The following is a 16,550-nucleotide window of genomic DNA, read 5'->3' on the forward strand; positions in this document are numbered from 1 at the left end:
TGTATGTTGGTGGCCATTCTTGAGTTCCTGGTTTTCTCCTAATGCGGAACCGGCTTCAGCTGCCCCACTCCTTGGATTCCTCTTTTCTTAATGGTGAGTCCTCCCCTCCCTTTGTCCTCTCCTTCCTGCGTTGTATCGACCACACAACTCACAGTTTTTTTAGGATTCTGCGGACTTCTTTTTCAGGAATCCAGAGTCGCTGCTTTTCCAGTTCCCTTTGCGTTGGAACGGTGCCTGCAAATCCTAGTGCGCCATGCACTGCCTGCACCACCTCCTCCACGCTCTCTTCTGGGACTACCCTTCCTTTGGGCAATTCTTCCCACTTCTCGATCCCAACAAAGACAATTTGTGTCATCTGGACGAAACGATCCACTTCTTCGTTTCCTTGCCAGTGAATTTCTTCTCGCGTGTGGGCCCTCTGGTGCACCACTTCGAGCTCCAGCGCCGTCCTCCTCCTGGTCCGCGCTGCCGTCTGCTGCCGGGTCCTGGGTCGATGTCGCTGGCACGTCCTGCTGAGTCGTCGTCGTCTGCGGGCTGCCTTCGTTGCCATCGGGTCCTCTCTGCCGTCCGGTGGCGATTCCTTCATCTGGGCCGCTGGCTCGTCCCGCTGGGTCGCCTCCGTCTGCCGGCTGGTCCCTGGAACATCTGGTCCGTTCTGCTGCACTTGCATCTTGGACTTTGTCTTTGTCTTTGTTGTCTCGAGTCGCCTTCCTCCCAAAGCCTCTCGTCGCGCGTTGAGGAAGGGATGGGATCAGGCTCTGGCCCCTCTACAGGTCGGGCGAGTCTGGTCGATGCTCCCCGTCGCCTGCGGCTTCTCCTGTGCTGGCTTGTAAATACCACACACAGCTTCGATGCGTGGATGTCTCGCCATCGGACTTCTTCGTGGCTTGGGCAGCTTTACTTTCTACCCAACGCCTCACCTCAGGTCTTTTCGTACACGAACGACAGCCTCTCTTGGCTGCCGGGGTTCTTCTTTTGGACTCAACGTACTCCTTTTCCGTCGAGCCCCACGTTGGGCGCCACATGTTAGATCCTGGGTACTTCTGGCCCGATACGGGGCTACTTACTGACTCAGCTCTCTATTAAAAGATTCTCGAGCTGGTGTTCTTGCGAGGGAACTCGCCTGGCTCTTCTAACTGCCGTTACTCCCGACGTCTACCCTGCTTCCTCCGGTCTGAGTGCACTCGGTCGAGGGGCCACCCTGACCCCGGGCGCTCCTACCAGTCGCGTCGGTTATGGCAGCTTCCCTCTTATGGATCCGTGCTCTTGGTAAATGCCAGGTTAGGTTTTAACGGCTAGGATTACTTCTTGCTAAAACCGTAAGGGATTGTTAAGTGGATTCAGTCTCTAGGATAACCTTTCAGAACTCAGTTGTTAGACATACAATGGCTTTAACTTTTTACTGCCACGAGGAACTTTTTACTACTTGAGCAAATGAATGCACTTGAGAAATTTACTTTAAATGCAGATTAGATATTTATTGCAGGTTATATTTGGTTAGTTTGCAAGGGTTAAAGCTACAGCTCACATAAAATGTCACTACACTTGATTCGTTAATTTATTTTTCTTCTCTGATTATACTCATTAGTTTTAGTTGCCGAGACGGCTCGGTTGGAGCTGGATTTTCAATGGTGCGATGAAAAAGTTCTTTTGGAGTTGTTAGGAGCGAAGGTCAGGCCCGACCCTCGGTCCTCCTGCTCTGCAACGGAGTTCGGCCAACAGTCCACAAAACTCAGTACAAAGTCTTTCTCGGGCTGCTGCATCTTCTCTGTTGTCCAGATGTTAAGAGTCGAGCAGTGGGGAGAGGAAAACCTCCGTCTTTAAATCTTCTTGTCCACGAACAGCGGTGTTCTTTCCGTGAACAGAGACGAAGCCCTCAATACATCAGCTGCAGTCGTCCGTATCTTCTCATCTGGTGCATTTGGACAGCACGCGTGTTGAAATCCCAGCTTGCAGCAAGCAAACCACTTCTTTTATTCATCATTTGGGCTGTTAGCCCCCCTCCTGCTCAATACATGCTCTCATCCCCCCCACCCTCTGGAAAGGATGTTGGGTTCGAACATGTCCGGACATGTCCAGGCTTCATCCTGTATCATGCCTCTATGACTCATCTCTTGCGACAGTCTGTCCCTATTTTCTGCAAGTCATCCTGACTAGCACTTTTATCGCAGCTCCGTTTACACAAGACATTTGTTAATCAGTTTTTACATTTGTTAAATCGGTTTGGTTAGTACACATTTGCTTATAAAATGATTATTGATCTCATCCTTCATCATTATTGTGCTTTGTGTCTTCTCTTCTCAACCATCATTATTTCCCCATCCCTTGAAGCCAACACCCTGCTTACTTCCTCTTTCTCCGTACTTTCTACACTCAGACTGCACTATACTCAGATACACATATTATTATCAGGTTTACATTTGTTAAATCACTCTATGTATTAAACATTTGTTATGTAACGATCATACACTTTATCTTTAGATTACACTTTAACTATTGATTTCTGATTATATGCTTTTTATATCCTGACCTTCCCCTGATCGTGTATGCATGTTTTCGAGGCAGCTCTGTGGGCTCAACTCTTCTTGACAATATATACAATAATAAGACATTAAACATTTTCATTTGCCTCTCAGATGTTTAAGGAATGTGCAAAAGCTTCTTATTCCTGAGTACATTGTTTTTGATGATTCAACAGTCTTGAAGGCAGGTTATGCAGTTATTAGAATGAATCAGACGACATTATATAATATCAATCAGTGGCTTAATGTCTGTGTGTTGAAGTAGAAATACATTTACAGACAAATAGAAAAAAACATCAAAATCAATAAAGTTTACACCGTAAATCACCAATAATATAGATTTGTGACAGTAAATGAAAGAGTCTCTCTGTAGAAGATCAAGTGTTTGTTCTACTCAGTGTGATTGACAGGAGAGATGATCAGAGGAGCAGAGTTTTTACCATCATCATTAAGAAGAGGACCAAAGACTGGGAAGAGTTTCTCAGTGAAGCAGCAGCCAGTAAAGGAGTAGATAAGAGCTGCAGCATCAACGTCATAGAAGGAGACCAGACCCTCCTCATAGTCCACAAACACCCCCACCTTCTGAGGCCGAGACTTCAGAGAGAGAAGGACTGAAGGGTCAGCAAAAGCACAGTACTGATTCTCATCAATCAACCATATCGTCCAGTAACCATTCTGAGGAGTCGTTATGATGATTCCCTTCCTGTTGATCGACTCTCTGACCACTCCTAAAAACCACCTCGTCTGCTCTTTAACCTGAACCTCAAAGTAAAATCTTCCTGAAGAGAAACTCTGCTTTGCTAAGACAAAAGCACAAGAATCAAATCTCTCTGGATTGTTTGGGAGATTCTTCTTTACGTCACCATGTTTAACTTGTTTTCCATCATCAGACAGGATGAGTTTGGGATGTGCTGTATCAGGATCAAGTGTCACATCTACTGCAGACTGCTGGACCCTCTTCAGCTCGACCTCAGTGAGCAGCTTCTTCATGTGTTTACTGAGCGTCTCCTCCAGCTGGTTCACAGCTCTCCTCACAGTCCCCTCATGTGAAGATGGACTGACTTTGACTCCTGTCCAGTCCTTGGTGGGTGGAGGAGTGTTCAGGGTCCTGAAGCTCTGGAGGAGGTGGAGGTGGTCTTCAGTGCGTGAGAGCTGCTCCACCTCAGTGCTTCTCTTCTTCAGCTCAGAGATTTCCTGTTCCAGCTCTTTGATGAAGCCTTCAGCCTGTTTCTCTGTCTTTCTCTGCTTCTCTTTGATGGTGTCGATGAGCTCGGCCTGGCTTCTCTCAACAGACTCCTTCAGAGCGGTGAAGACCTGAACACCATCTGCTATCTCTCTGTCTGCATCTTCCTCACTGAGCTCCACTGAGTGTTTGATCTCCTGAATCTTCACTCGTCTCTTCTGGATCATCTGCTGGATTTCAGCCTCAGTCTTCCCCAGCTCGGCCTTCTTTCCTTCATATTCTTCTTCCAGAGGAACAAACTCGTGTGTCTTGTGGTCTAAAACAGTGCAGAGCATGCAGACACACATCTGGTCGGTCTTACAGAACAGCTCCAGAGGTTTATCGTGCTTCGTACACATCCTGTCTTCCAGGTTCTCCACAGGGTCGATCAGCTGATGTCTTTTCAGACCTGACATTGTCAGATGAGGCTCCAGGTGAGTCTCACAGTAGGAGGCCAGACACACCAGGCAGGACTTCAGGGCCTTCAGTTTGCTTCCAGTGCAGACGTCACAGGGAACTTCTCCTGGTTTGGACTCTTGTTGCTCTGAGCTGCTGGCTTTCTGTTGAGCTGACTGTCTGAACTGAGCAGCCACCTCAGAGATGAAGGTGTTGACCCGCAGCTCAGGTCGAGAGCTGAACACCTCTTTACAGTTTGGACACTGAGTCGGGACATTAACGTTCCAGTGTTGAGTGATGCAGGCTTTACAGAAGTTGTGTCCACATGGTATGGCGACTGGATCAGTGAACACATCCAGACAGATGGAGCACAGAAACTGATCTTCAGTCAGCAGACAGCTGGCAGCAGACATATCTACACTCTGAGGACAACAAGTGAGAAAAACAAACTGTTATCACATCTTCAGCAGCAGCAACAGTGTGTGTCAGGTATTGTTTTCACATTGTGTGTCTGTGTGTGTGTCTTCATGGTGGAATGTGTCCTGGAGACGCCTACTGTAGAGGAACATTACAGAAGAGGGTTTGAGTACTTTAGAGAGGTGCTCACTGAATATAATTTAAACACACAGAGTGATCCTCCATCACTGTCACATCACATATTAAATAATGATACTGCTGCCCTGCTGCTTATATATTATCAGAGTGAATTTATATCATTTGTAAGGAGCCTAATCATTTTAATTCCACTTTTATATTGAGCACATTACTATTTACTGACATATTTGGACCTCAGGTTGAATGTGAGTTGAACTTCCTGTCTGAGTCGAGCTGAAGTGTTTGAGTTGAAACACAGTAAATATTATCAGCTGAACTTCCTCACAAACACAGACAGCAGGAACTACAGAGACAGAGACGTTGAGAGGAAAGGCTTTACAGTCCAAGGATATTTACCAGAGTACACAACAGTTATGTAAGTTATAACACATCAATGTTGTTCCTCTATAATCAATAAATACATCCACACATTACATCACATGCTGTTCTCTGTGTTCGGACAATCCAAAGGGAGTAGCAGCTAGGCTAGTTAGCTTCTAGCAGGCCTAGCTTATCTGCTGCTACTTTGTTCTTTGTTATGGATCCTGGTTTGAACTCAATTTACACCAAATGTTGAGTTTCTCTGTAGAACAGTGAACTCACCAGAGTTTGTCGGAGACTCTGTTGTTGAGAAGAAGCTGCTGGATTCAGTTGAATGTTTCTTCAGAGAGAAGCAGAGAGACTTGTCTCGACTGCAGCTCTGCTGTCGCTCAGACTAACTTTCACTTTCACTTCAGGAGAAGTGACTCAGCAGCTCTCCTCTCTCAGTTGCTCCTCCTCAGTGAAGCTCTGTGAACGAGCTTTTACTGCCTCTTTGAGGAACACCCTGACATTCAAACAGCAGTTTAACTTTTTACTTCTTATTCCTTTTTCTTCTTTTTGGTGTGTTTTAAACGTTAAATCTGAAATACTGTATGTTTTTTTAGTTACACATTTTGTGTATTTTTTTAAACATCCTATTGCTGATGTCTTGGTTAGATTAACTCTTGATGAGATATAGCTGGTTAAATAAAGGTACAAATATAATAATAATAAAATGTTATTATTAGTGCTGGGCAAGTCAACGCGTTATTATCGCGTTAACGCATTCATTAATTAACGCCGACAATTGTTTTATCGCGCGTTAACGCAGTTTATTTTTTCATTATTAAGCGGACATTTTTAACACTGGCAGCGAGCGGTGAACAGCTGTTTCTGTGGCGTCTCTTCCGTCTCTTCCTGTTTCCTTCACCTACATTCCCCTGGGTCCTAAGTCCCTCCTTGTACAGCTTCTTATCACCCTCTATGTACCAACGTACATTTATAACAAATACCACACATATTATGGTAATCAGCGTTGCATATGTGTCTGACCAAAATACCAAAAAAGAAATGATTCATTTAAATTATTTTTTTTAGAGTTTTTAAAGTGTTTTTGTTTGGAATATGTATAATAAGCATATCATTCAGTTATCGCTACTGAGAATTTATCAAACAAAAATAAAAAAACACCGGCTGAATATCTATCATCAGAATCATCATAACTGTATTTTAACTGTTACTGTTAAAGGGAATACTGCTGTTAAAAATAACCTTATTTGTTTAAAGTGTTTATAAACCAAATGTTATTGCACTTTTGTTCATATAGCAGTACTTTTAAAATAAAAGGGCGCAATACACTACTTCTTAATTCATTGTTGAATCTCAAAACAATCATGCGATTAATCGCGATTCAAAATTGTAATCGTTGCCCAGCACTAGTAAAAACCTGATCTTTTAAATTGTAGAATCTCTAGGAACGGGACGGTGTTTTGGGATCGGAAGCGTTCTCCTTTTAATTTGTAGTCGGAGCGCTTTGGCCGGAATGCAGGGACGCCGATTCAGCTTTTTATGAGCTAAAAACTCAACTGTTAGCTGAGTGTAAAGCATCGGGTCGAAGACGCCGTCGCTCAAGTCAAGATCCTCACGTCTCAAGCTGCTGATGTAAACAACGCACAGAGCAGGAAGGCCCAGATATGTGTCAAACATCAGTATATAGATAGATATATCTGTGTATAAATATGTCTATATATATACATCAGAGCTACCAGAGTATACAGCTTCACCTTCTATTCATCTGGCACCTGGGTTGTCATTTCACCACTTTTCTTCACCACATTGAAAGACACACACACACACACACACGCACACACACACACACACACACACACACACACACACACACACACGCACACGCACACACACGCGTCCAGCTGTGACCAGTCTGTGTTTCCCTCCAGTAAACATCATATCCAGCCTTCTGGTGTCCTGGCAACAGATATCTTGACAACCTGATGGGAAAGCATCTTTAATATTACTGTGTGTGTGTGTGTGTGTATGTGTGTGTGTGTGTATGTGTGTGTGTGTGTGTGTGTGTGTGTGTGTGTGTGGACATAAGAGAAAGGTCTGTCTTATGAAACCCCTACACATGTGGATGTGGATGCATGTAGTTTTTAATTTGAGTATCTTTTATGCATATTTACATTCACATACATTACATTTCAGTTCTTACTGTTATTTATTGTTCATTAATAATTGGGTGATATGTGTTTGGTTTGTGTTTGTCACATGTGTAAAAACTAGTGATGGGCAAGTTAACGTGATAATAACGCATTCATTAATTAACGCCGACAATTATTTTATCACGCGTTAACGCAGATAAATATCACGGATCGATCTGTGATCCGTTACACCGCTAGTAAAAAGCAGCACAAAGTGCAAATACATAAAGTATCTCACAATACAAAAGACAAATCCAGTTCAAAGTTTCTTTGTGTTTATTCTCTTGAGGATTCGTTCACTTTGTTCCGGCTATAAAACATTCTGCAGAGAGGACGACTGTATGAAATACTATTAACACGACACTAAACTCTTCTTCTCTGGTCACAGCAGCTGAATATTTTATTATTAGATTTTGTTGATTCATTTTCTACAAATATGAATAAATAATTCATCTTTTATTGACCCCTAAAAACACACCAGACAGAGACCTCTTGATGCTGCTGTTGATTCAAAAATGATGAAAACTAAAACCCTGAAACACCTTTTATTCAACTAAAGAATAAGTGGTACATGACTTTATCCAATAATGTGTGTCAGTATTCATAATGTATTATATATCTATATACAATAATAAGACATTAAACATTTTCATTTGGCTCTCAGATGTTTAAGGAATGTGCAAAAGCTTGTTATTCCTGAGTACATTGTTTTTGATGATTCAACAGTCTTGAAGGCGGGTTATGCAGTTATTAGAATGAATTAGACGACATTGTATAATATCAATCAGTGGCTTAATGTCTGTGTGTTGGAGTAGAAATACATTTACAGACAAATACAAAAAAACATCAAAATCAATAAAGTTTACACCGTAAATCACCAATAATATAGATTTGTGACAGTAAATGAAAGAGTCTCTCTGTAGAAGATCAAGTGTTTGTTCTACTCAGTGTGATTGACAGGAGAGATGATCAGAGGAGCAGAGTTTTTACCACCAGCATTACGACCAGGACTGAAGAGTGGGAAGAGTTTCTCAGTGAAGCAGCAGCCAGTAAAGGAGTAGATAAGAGCTGCAGCATCAACGTCATAGAAGGAGACCAGACCCTCCTCATAATCCACAAACACCCCCACAGACTTCAGAGAGAGAAGGACTGAAGGGTCAGCAAGAGCAAAGTACTGATCCTCATTAATCAACCATATCGTCCAGTAACCATTCTGAGGAGTCAGTGTGATGTTTCCCTTCCTGTTGATCGACTCTCTGGCCACTCCTAAAGACCACCTCGTCTTCTCTTTAACCTGAACCTCAAAGTAAAATCTTCCTGAAGAGAAACTCTGCTTTGCTAAGACACGAACACGAGTATCAAATCTCTCTGGATTGTTTGGGAGATTCTTCTTTACGTCACCATGTTTAACTTGTTTTCCATCATCAGACAGGATGAGGTTGGGATGTGCTGTATCAGGATCAAGTGTCACATCCACTGCAGACTGCTGGACCCTCTTCAGCTCGACCTCAAACAGCTTCTTCATCTGTTGACTGAGCGTCTCCTCCAGCTGGTTCACAGCTCTCCTCACAGTCCCCTCATGTGGTGGACTGACTCTGACTCCTGTCCAGTTCTTGGTGGGTGGAGGAGTGTTCAGGGTCCTGAAGCTCTGGAGGAGGTGGAGGTGGTCTTCAGTGCGTGAGAGCTGCTCCACCTCAGTGCTTCTCTTCTTCAGCTCAGAGATTTCCTGTTCCAGCTCTTTGATGAAGCCTTCAGCCTGTTTCTCTGTCTTTCTCTGCTTCTCTTTGATGGTGTCGATGAGCTCGGCCTGGCTTCTCTCAACAGACTCCTTCAGAGCGGTGAAGACCTGAACACCATCTGCTATCTCTCTGTCTGCATCTTCCTCACTGAGCTCCACTGAGTGTTTGATCTCCTGAATCTTCACTCGTCTCTTCTGGATCATCTGCTGGATTTCAGCCTCAGTCTTCCCCAGCTCGGCCTTCTTTCCTTCATATTCTTCTTCCAGAGGAACAACATCATGTGTCTTGTGGTCTAAAACAGTGCAGAGCATGCAGACACACATCTGGTCGGTCTTACAGAACAGCTCCAGAGGTTTATCGTGCTTCGTACACATCCTGTCTTCCAGGTTCTCCACAGGGTCGATCAGCTGATGTCTTTTCAGGCGTGACATTGTCAGATGAGGCTCCAGGTGAGTCTCACAGTAGGAGGCCAGACACACCAGGCAGGACTTCAGGGCCTTCAGTTTGGTTCCAGTGCAGACGTCACAGGGAACTTCTCCTGGTTTGGACTCTTGTTGCTCTGAGCTGCTGGCTTTCTGTTGAGCTGACTGTCTGAACTGAGCAGCCATCTCAGAGATGAAGGTGTTGACCCGCAGCTCAGGCCGAGAGCTGAACACCTCTTTACAGTTTGGACACTGAGTCTGGACATTAACGTTCCAGTGTTGAGTGATGCAGGCTTTACAGAAGTTGTGTCCACATGGTATGGCGACTGGATCAGTGAACACATCCAGACAGATGGAGCACAGAAACTGATCTTCAGTCAGCAGACAGCTGGCAGCAGACATATCTACACTCTGAGGACAACAAGTGTGAAAAACAAACTGTTATCACATCTTCAGCAGCAGCAACAGTGTGTGTCAGGTATTGTTTTCACATTGTGTGTCTCTGTGTGTGTCATCATGGTGGAATGTGTCCTGGAGACGCCTACTGTAGAGGAACATTACAGAAGAGGGTTTGAGTACTTTAGAGAGGTGCTCACTGAATATAATTTAAACACACAGAGTGATCCTCCATCACTGTCACATCACATATTAAATAATAATACTGCTACCCTGCTGCTTATATATTATCAGAGTGAATTTATATCATTTGTAATGAGCCTATTCATTTTAATTCCACTTTTATATTGAGCACATTACTATTTACTGACATATTTGGACCTCAGTTTGAATGTGAGTTGAACTTCCTGTCTGAGTCGAGCTGAAGTGTTTGAGTTGAAACACAGTAAATATTATCAGCTGAACTTCCTCACAAACACAGACAGCAGGAACTACAGAGACAGAGACGTTTAGAGGAAAGGCTTTACAGTCCAAGGATATTTACCAGAGTACACAACAGTTATGTAAGTTATAACACATCAATGTTGTTCCTCTATAATCAATAAATACATCCACACATCACATCACATGCTGTTCTCTGTGTTCGGACAATCCAAAGGGAGTAGCAGCTAGGCTAGTTAGCTTCTAGCAGGCCTAGCTTATCTGCTGCTACTTTGTTCTTTGTTATGGATCCTGGTTTGAACTCACTTTACACCAAATGTTGAGTTTCTCTGTAGAACAGTGAACTCACCAGAGTTTGTCGGAGACTCTGTTGTTGAGAAGAAGCTGCTGGATTCAGTTGAATGTTTCTTGAGAGAGAAGCAGAGAGACTTGTCTGGACTGCAGCTCTGCTGTCGCTCAGACTAACTTTCACTTTCACTTCAGGAGAAGTGACTCAGCAGCTCTCCTCTCTCAGTTGCTCCTCCTCAGTGAAGCTCTGTGAACGAGCTTTTACTGCCTCTTTGAGGAACACCCTGACATTCAAACAGCAGTTTAACTTTTTACTTCTTATTCCTTTTTCTTCTTTTTTGTGTGTTTTAAACGTTAAATCTGAAATACTGTATGTTTTTTTAGTTACACATTTTGTGTATTTTTTTAAACATCCTATTGCTGATGTCTTGGTTAGATTAACTCTTGATGAGATATAGCTGGTTAAATAAAGGTACAAATATAATAATAATAATAAAATGTTATTATTAGTGCTGGGCAAGTTAACGTGTTATTATCGCGTTAACGCATTCATTAATTAATGCCGACAATTGTTTTATCGCGCGTTAACGCAGTTTATTTTTTTATTATTAAGCGGACATTTTTAACACTGGCAGCGAGCGGTGAACAGCTGTTTCTGTGGCGTCTCTTCCGTCTCTTCCTGTTTCCTTCACCTACATTCCCCTGGGTCCTAAGTCCCTCCTTGTACAGCTTCTTATCACCCTCTATGTACCAACGTACATTTATAACAAATACCACACATATTACGGTAATCAGCGTTGCATATGTGTCTGACCGAAATACCAAAAAAGAAATGATTCATTTAAATTATTTTTTTAGAGTTTTTAAAGTGTTTTTGTTTGGAATATGTATAATAAGCATATCATTCAGTTATCGCTACTGAGAATTTATCAAACAAAAATAAAAAAACACTGGCTGAATATCTATCATCAGAATCATCATAACTGTATTTTAACTGTTACTGTTAAAGGGAATACTGCTGTTAAAAATAACCTTATTTGTTTAAAGTGTTTATAAACCAAATGTTATTGCACTTTTGTTCATATAGCAGTACTTTTAAAATAAAAGGGCGCAATACACTACTTCTTAATTCATTGTTGAATCTCAAAACAATCATGCGATTAATCGCGATTTAAAATTGTAATCGTTGCCCAGCACTAGTAAAAACCTGATCTTTTAAATTGTAGAATCTCTAGGAACGGGACGGTGTTTTGGGATCGGAAGCGTTCTCCTTTTAATTTGTAGTCGGAGCGCTTTGGCCGGAATGCAGGGACGCCGATTCAGCTTTTTATGAGCTAAAAACTCAACTGTTTGCTGAGTGTAAAGCATCGGGTCGAAGACGCCGTCGCTCAAGTCAAGATCCTCACGTCTCAAGCTGCTAATGTAAACAACGCACAGAGCAGGAAGGCCCAGATATGTGTCAAACATCAGTATATAGATAGATATATCTGTGTATAAATATGTCTATATATATACATCAGAGCTACCAGAGTATACAGCTTCACCTTCTATTCATCTGGCACCTGGGTTGTCATTTCACCACTTTTCTTCACCACATTGAAAGACACACACACACACACACACGCACACACACACACACACACACACACACACACACACACACACGCACACGCACACACACGCGTCCAGCTGTGACCAGTCTGTGTTTCCCTCCAGTAAACATCATATCCAGCCTTCTGGTGTCCTGGCAACAGATATCTTGACAACCTGATGGGAAAGCATCTTTAATATTACTGTGTGTGTGTGTGTGTGTGTGTGTGTGTGTGTGTGTGTGTGTGTGTAGACATAAGAGAAAGGTCTGTCTTATGAAACCCCTACACATGTGGATGTGGATGCATGTAGTTTTTAATTTGAGTCTATCTTTTATGCATATTTACATTCACATACATTACATTTCAGCTCTTACTGTTATTTATTATTCATTAATAATTGGGTGATATGTGTTTGGTTTGTGTTTGACACAAATGTAAAAACTAGTGATGGGCAAGTTAACGTGATAATAACGCATTCATTAATTAACGCCGACAATTATTTTATCACGCGTTAACGCAGATAAATATCACGGATCGATCTGTGATCCGTTACACCGCTAGTAAAAAGCAGCACAAAGTGCAAATACATAAAGTATCTCACAATACAAAAGACAAATCCAGTTCAAAGTTTCTTTGTGTTTATTCTCTTGAGGATTCGTTCACTTTGTTCCGGCTATAAAACATTCTGCAGAGAGGACGACTGTATGAAATACTATTAACACGATACTAAACTCTTCTTCTCTGGTCACAGCAGCTGAATATTTTATTATTAGATTTTGTTGATTCATTTTCTACAAATATGAACAAATAATTCATCTTTTATTGACCCCTAAAAACACACCAGACAGAGACCTCTTGATGCTTCTGTTCATTCAAAAATGATGAAAACTAAAACCCTGAAACACCTTTTATTAAACTAAAGAATAAGTGGTCCATGACTTTATCCAATAATGTGTGCCAGTGTTCATAATGTATTATATACAATAATAAGACATTAAACATTTTCATTTGGCTCTCAGATGTTTAACATTGTTTTTGATGATTCAACAGTCTTGAAGGCAGGTTATGCAGTTATTAGAATGAATTAGACGACATTATATAATATCAATCAGTGGCTTAATGTCTGTGTGTTGGAGTAGAAATACATTTACAGACAAATAGAAAAAAAACATCAAAATCAATAAAGTTTACACCGTAAATCACCAATAATATAGATTTGTGACAGTAAATGAAAGAGTCTCTCTGTAGAAGATCAAGTGTTTGTTCTACTCAGTGTGATTGACAGGAGAGATGATCAGAGGAGCAGAGTTTTTACCACCATCATTAAGAAGAGGACTAAAGACTGGGAAGAGTTTCTCAGTGAAGCAGCAGCCAGTAAAGGAGTAGATAAGAGCTGCAGCATCAACGTCATAGAAGGAGACCAGACCCTCCTCATAGTCCACAAACACCCCCACCTTCTGAGGCCGAGACTTCAGAGAGAGACGGACTGGAGGGTCAGCAAGAGCAAAGTACTGATTCTCATCAATGAAACATATCGTCCAGTAACCATCCTGAGGAGTCGGTGTGATGCTTCCCTTCCTGTTGATCGACTCTCTGGCCACTCCTAAATCCCACCTCGTCTTCTCTTTAACCTGAACCTCAAAGTAAAATCTTCCTGAAGAGAAACTCTGCTTTGCTAAGACAAGAGCACAATCAAATCTCTCTGGATTGTTTGGGAGATTCTTCTTTACGTCACCATGTTTAACTTGTTTTCCATCATCAGACAGGATGAGATAAGGATGTGCTGTATCAGGATCAAGTGTCACATCCACTGCAGACTGCTGGACCCTCTTCAGCTCGACCTCAGCGAGCAGCTTCTTCATGTGTTTACTGAGCGTCTCCTCCAGCTGGTTCACAGCTCTCACCACAGTCCCCTCATGTGGTGGACTGACTCTGACTCCTGTCCAGTTCTTGGTGGGTGGAGGAGTGTTCAGGGTCCTGAAGCTCTGGAGGAGGTGGAGGTGGTCTTCAGAGCAGGAGAGCTGCTCCACCTCAGTGCTTCTCTTCTTCAGCTCAGAGATTTCCTGTTCCAGCTCTTTGATGAAGCCTTCAGCCTGTTTCTCTGTCTTTCTCTGCTTCTCTTTGATGGTGTCGATGAGCTCGGCCTGGCTTCTCTCAACAGACTCCTTCAGAGCGGTGAAGACCTGAACACCATCTGCTATCTCTCTGTCTGCATCTTCCTCACTGAGCTCCACTGAGTGTTTGATCTCCTGAATCTTCACTCGTCTCTTCTGGATCATCTGCTGGATTTCAGCCTCAGTCTTCCCCAGCTCGGCCTTCTTTCCTTCATATTCTTCTTCCAGAGGAACAACATCATGTGTCTTGTGGTCTAAAACAGTGCAGAGCATGCAGACACACATCTGGTCGGTCTTACAGAACAGCTCCAGATGTTTATCGTGCTTCGTACACATCCTGTCTTCCAGGTTCTCCACAGGGTCGATCAGCTGATGTCTTTTCAGGCGTGACATTGTCAGATGAGGCTCCAGGTGAGTCTTACAGTAGGAGGCCAGACACACCAGGCAGGACTTCAGGGCCTTCAGTTTGGTTCCAGTGCAGACGTCACAGGGAACTTCTCCTGGTTTGGACTCTTGTTGCTCTGAGCTTCTGGCTTTCTGTTGAGCTGACTGTCTGAACTGAGCAGCCATCTCAGAGATGAAGGTGTTGACCTGCAGCTCAGGTCTGGTGTAGAAGAGCTTGTTACAGTTTGGACACTGAGTCTGGACATTAACGTTCCAGTGTTGAGTGATGCAGGCTTTACAGAAGTTGTGTCCACATGGTGTGCTGACTGGATCAGTGAACACATCCAGACAGATGGAGCACAGAAACTGATCTTCAGTCAGCAGACAGCTGGCAGCAGACATATCTACACTCTGAGGACAACAAGTGTGAAAAACAAACTGTTATCACATCTTCAGCAGCAGCAACAGTGTGTGTCAGGTATTGTTTTCACATTGTGTGTCTGTGTGTGTGTCATCATGGTGGAATGTGTCCTGGAGACGCCTACTGTAGAGGAACATTACAGAAGAGGGTTTGAGTACTTTAGAGAGGTGCTCACTGAATATAATTTAAACACACAGAGTGATCCTCCATCACTGTCACATCACATATTAAATAATGATACTGCTGCCCTGCTGCTTATATATTATCAGAGTGAATTCATATCATTTGTAAGGAGCCTAATCATTTTAATTCCACTTTTATATTGAGCACATTACTATTTACTGACATATTTGGACCTCAGGTTGAATGTGAGTTGAACTTCCTGTCTGAGTCGAGCTGAAGTGTTTGAGTTGAAACACAGTAAATATTATCAGCTGAACTTCCTCACAAACACAGACAGCAGGAACTACAGAGACAGAGACGTTGAGAGGAAAGGCTTTACAGTCCAAGGATATTTACCAGAGTACACAACAGTTATGTAAGTTATAACACATCAATGTTGTTCCTCTATAATCAATAAATACATCCACACATTACATCACATGCTGTTCTCTGTGTTCGGACAATCCAAAGGGAGTAGCAGCTAGGCTAGTTAGCTTCTAGCAGGCCTAGCTTATCTGCTGCTACTTTGTTCTTTGTTATGGATCCTGGTTTGAACTCACTTTACACCAAATGTTGAGTTTCTCTGTAGAACAGTGAACTCACCAGAGTTTGTCGGAGACTCTGTTGTTGAGAAGAAGCTGCTGGATTCAGTTGAATGTTTCTTGAGAGAGAAGCAGAGAGACTTGTCTCGACTGCAGCTCTGCTGTCGCTCAGACTAACTTTCACTTTCACTTCAGGAGAAGTGACTCAGCAGCTCTCCTCTCTCAGTTGCTCCTCAGTGAAGCTCTGTGAACGAGCTTTTACTGCCTCTTTGAGGAACACCCTGACATTCAAACAGCAGTTTAACTTTTTACTTCTTATTCCTTTTTCTTCTTTTTTGTGTGTTTTAAACGTTAAATCTGAAATACTGTATGTTTTTTTAGTTACACATTTTGTGTATTTTTTTAAACATCCTATTGCTGATGTCTTGGTTAGATTAACTCTTGATGAGATATAGCTGGTTAAATAAAGGTACAAATATAATAATAATAAAATGTTATTATTAGTGCTGGGCAAGTTAATGCGTTATTATCGCGTTAACGCATTCATTAATTAACGCCGACAATTGTTTTATTGCGCGTTAACGCAGTTTATTTTTTTATTATTAAGCGGACATTTTTAACACCGGCAGCGAGCGGTGAACAGCTGTTTCTGAGGCGTCTCTTCCTGTTTCCTTCACCTACATTCCCCTGGGTCCTAAGTCCCTCCTTGTACAGCTTCTTATCACCCTCTATGTACCAACGTACATTTATATCAAATACCACACATATTACGGTAATCAGCGTTGCATATGTGTCT

At 42.5% G+C, this 16,550-nt stretch overlaps 3 protein-coding genes across 3 annotated transcripts in view; 1 reads left to right on the forward strand and 2 right to left on the reverse strand.

Moving 5' to 3' along the window:
• The window catches only part of LOC306785093 (slit homolog 1 protein-like), a gene marked incomplete at its 5' end in the record, with an annotated part of 100,001 nt that overhangs the window by 35,165 nt on the left and 48,286 nt on the right, over nucleotides 1-16,550 (forward strand). The gene's annotated exons all lie outside the window — the stretch shown is intronic.
• Nucleotides 2,913-5,439, reverse strand: LOC306784798 (E3 ubiquitin-protein ligase TRIM21-like; the record flags this gene model as incomplete). The annotated part of the gene is made up of 2 exons (XM_079278925.1): nucleotides 5,338-5,439; nucleotides 2,913-4,562 (listed from the first exon to the last, which is right to left on the reverse strand). Exon 2 carries the CDS (start codon nucleotides 4,551-4,553, stop codon nucleotides 2,913-2,915), a length of 1,641 nt encoding a protein of 546 aa, XP_079135051.1. The 5' UTR covers nucleotides 4,554-4,562; nucleotides 5,338-5,439.
• Nucleotides 7,823-15,906, reverse strand: LOC306784528 (uncharacterized protein). Its single transcript, XM_079278563.1, has 3 exons — nucleotides 15,816-15,906; nucleotides 13,401-15,040; nucleotides 7,823-9,823 (listed from the first exon to the last, which is right to left on the reverse strand). Exons 2-3 carry the CDS (start codon nucleotides 15,029-15,031, stop codon nucleotides 8,194-8,196), a joined length of 3,261 nt encoding a protein of 1,086 aa, XP_079134689.1. The 5' UTR covers nucleotides 15,032-15,040; nucleotides 15,816-15,906; the 3' UTR covers nucleotides 7,823-8,193.

Source organism: Melanostigma gelatinosum (assembly GCF_949748355.1).
Source record: "Melanostigma gelatinosum genome assembly, chromosome: 11".
NCBI classification, from domain to species: Eukaryota; Metazoa; Chordata; class Actinopteri; order Perciformes; family Zoarcidae; genus Melanostigma; species Melanostigma gelatinosum.

Coding starts and splice junctions, on each gene's coding strand:
- LOC306784528 (XM_079278563.1), bottom strand. CDS start 15,031: ATGTCTGCTGCCAGCTGTCTGCTGACTGAAGATCAGTTTCTGTGCTCC. Junction 9,824..13,400: donor TCTCCTGTCAATCACACTGA/GTAGAACAAACA, acceptor TTGTCCTCAGAG/TGTAGATATGTCTGCTGCCA.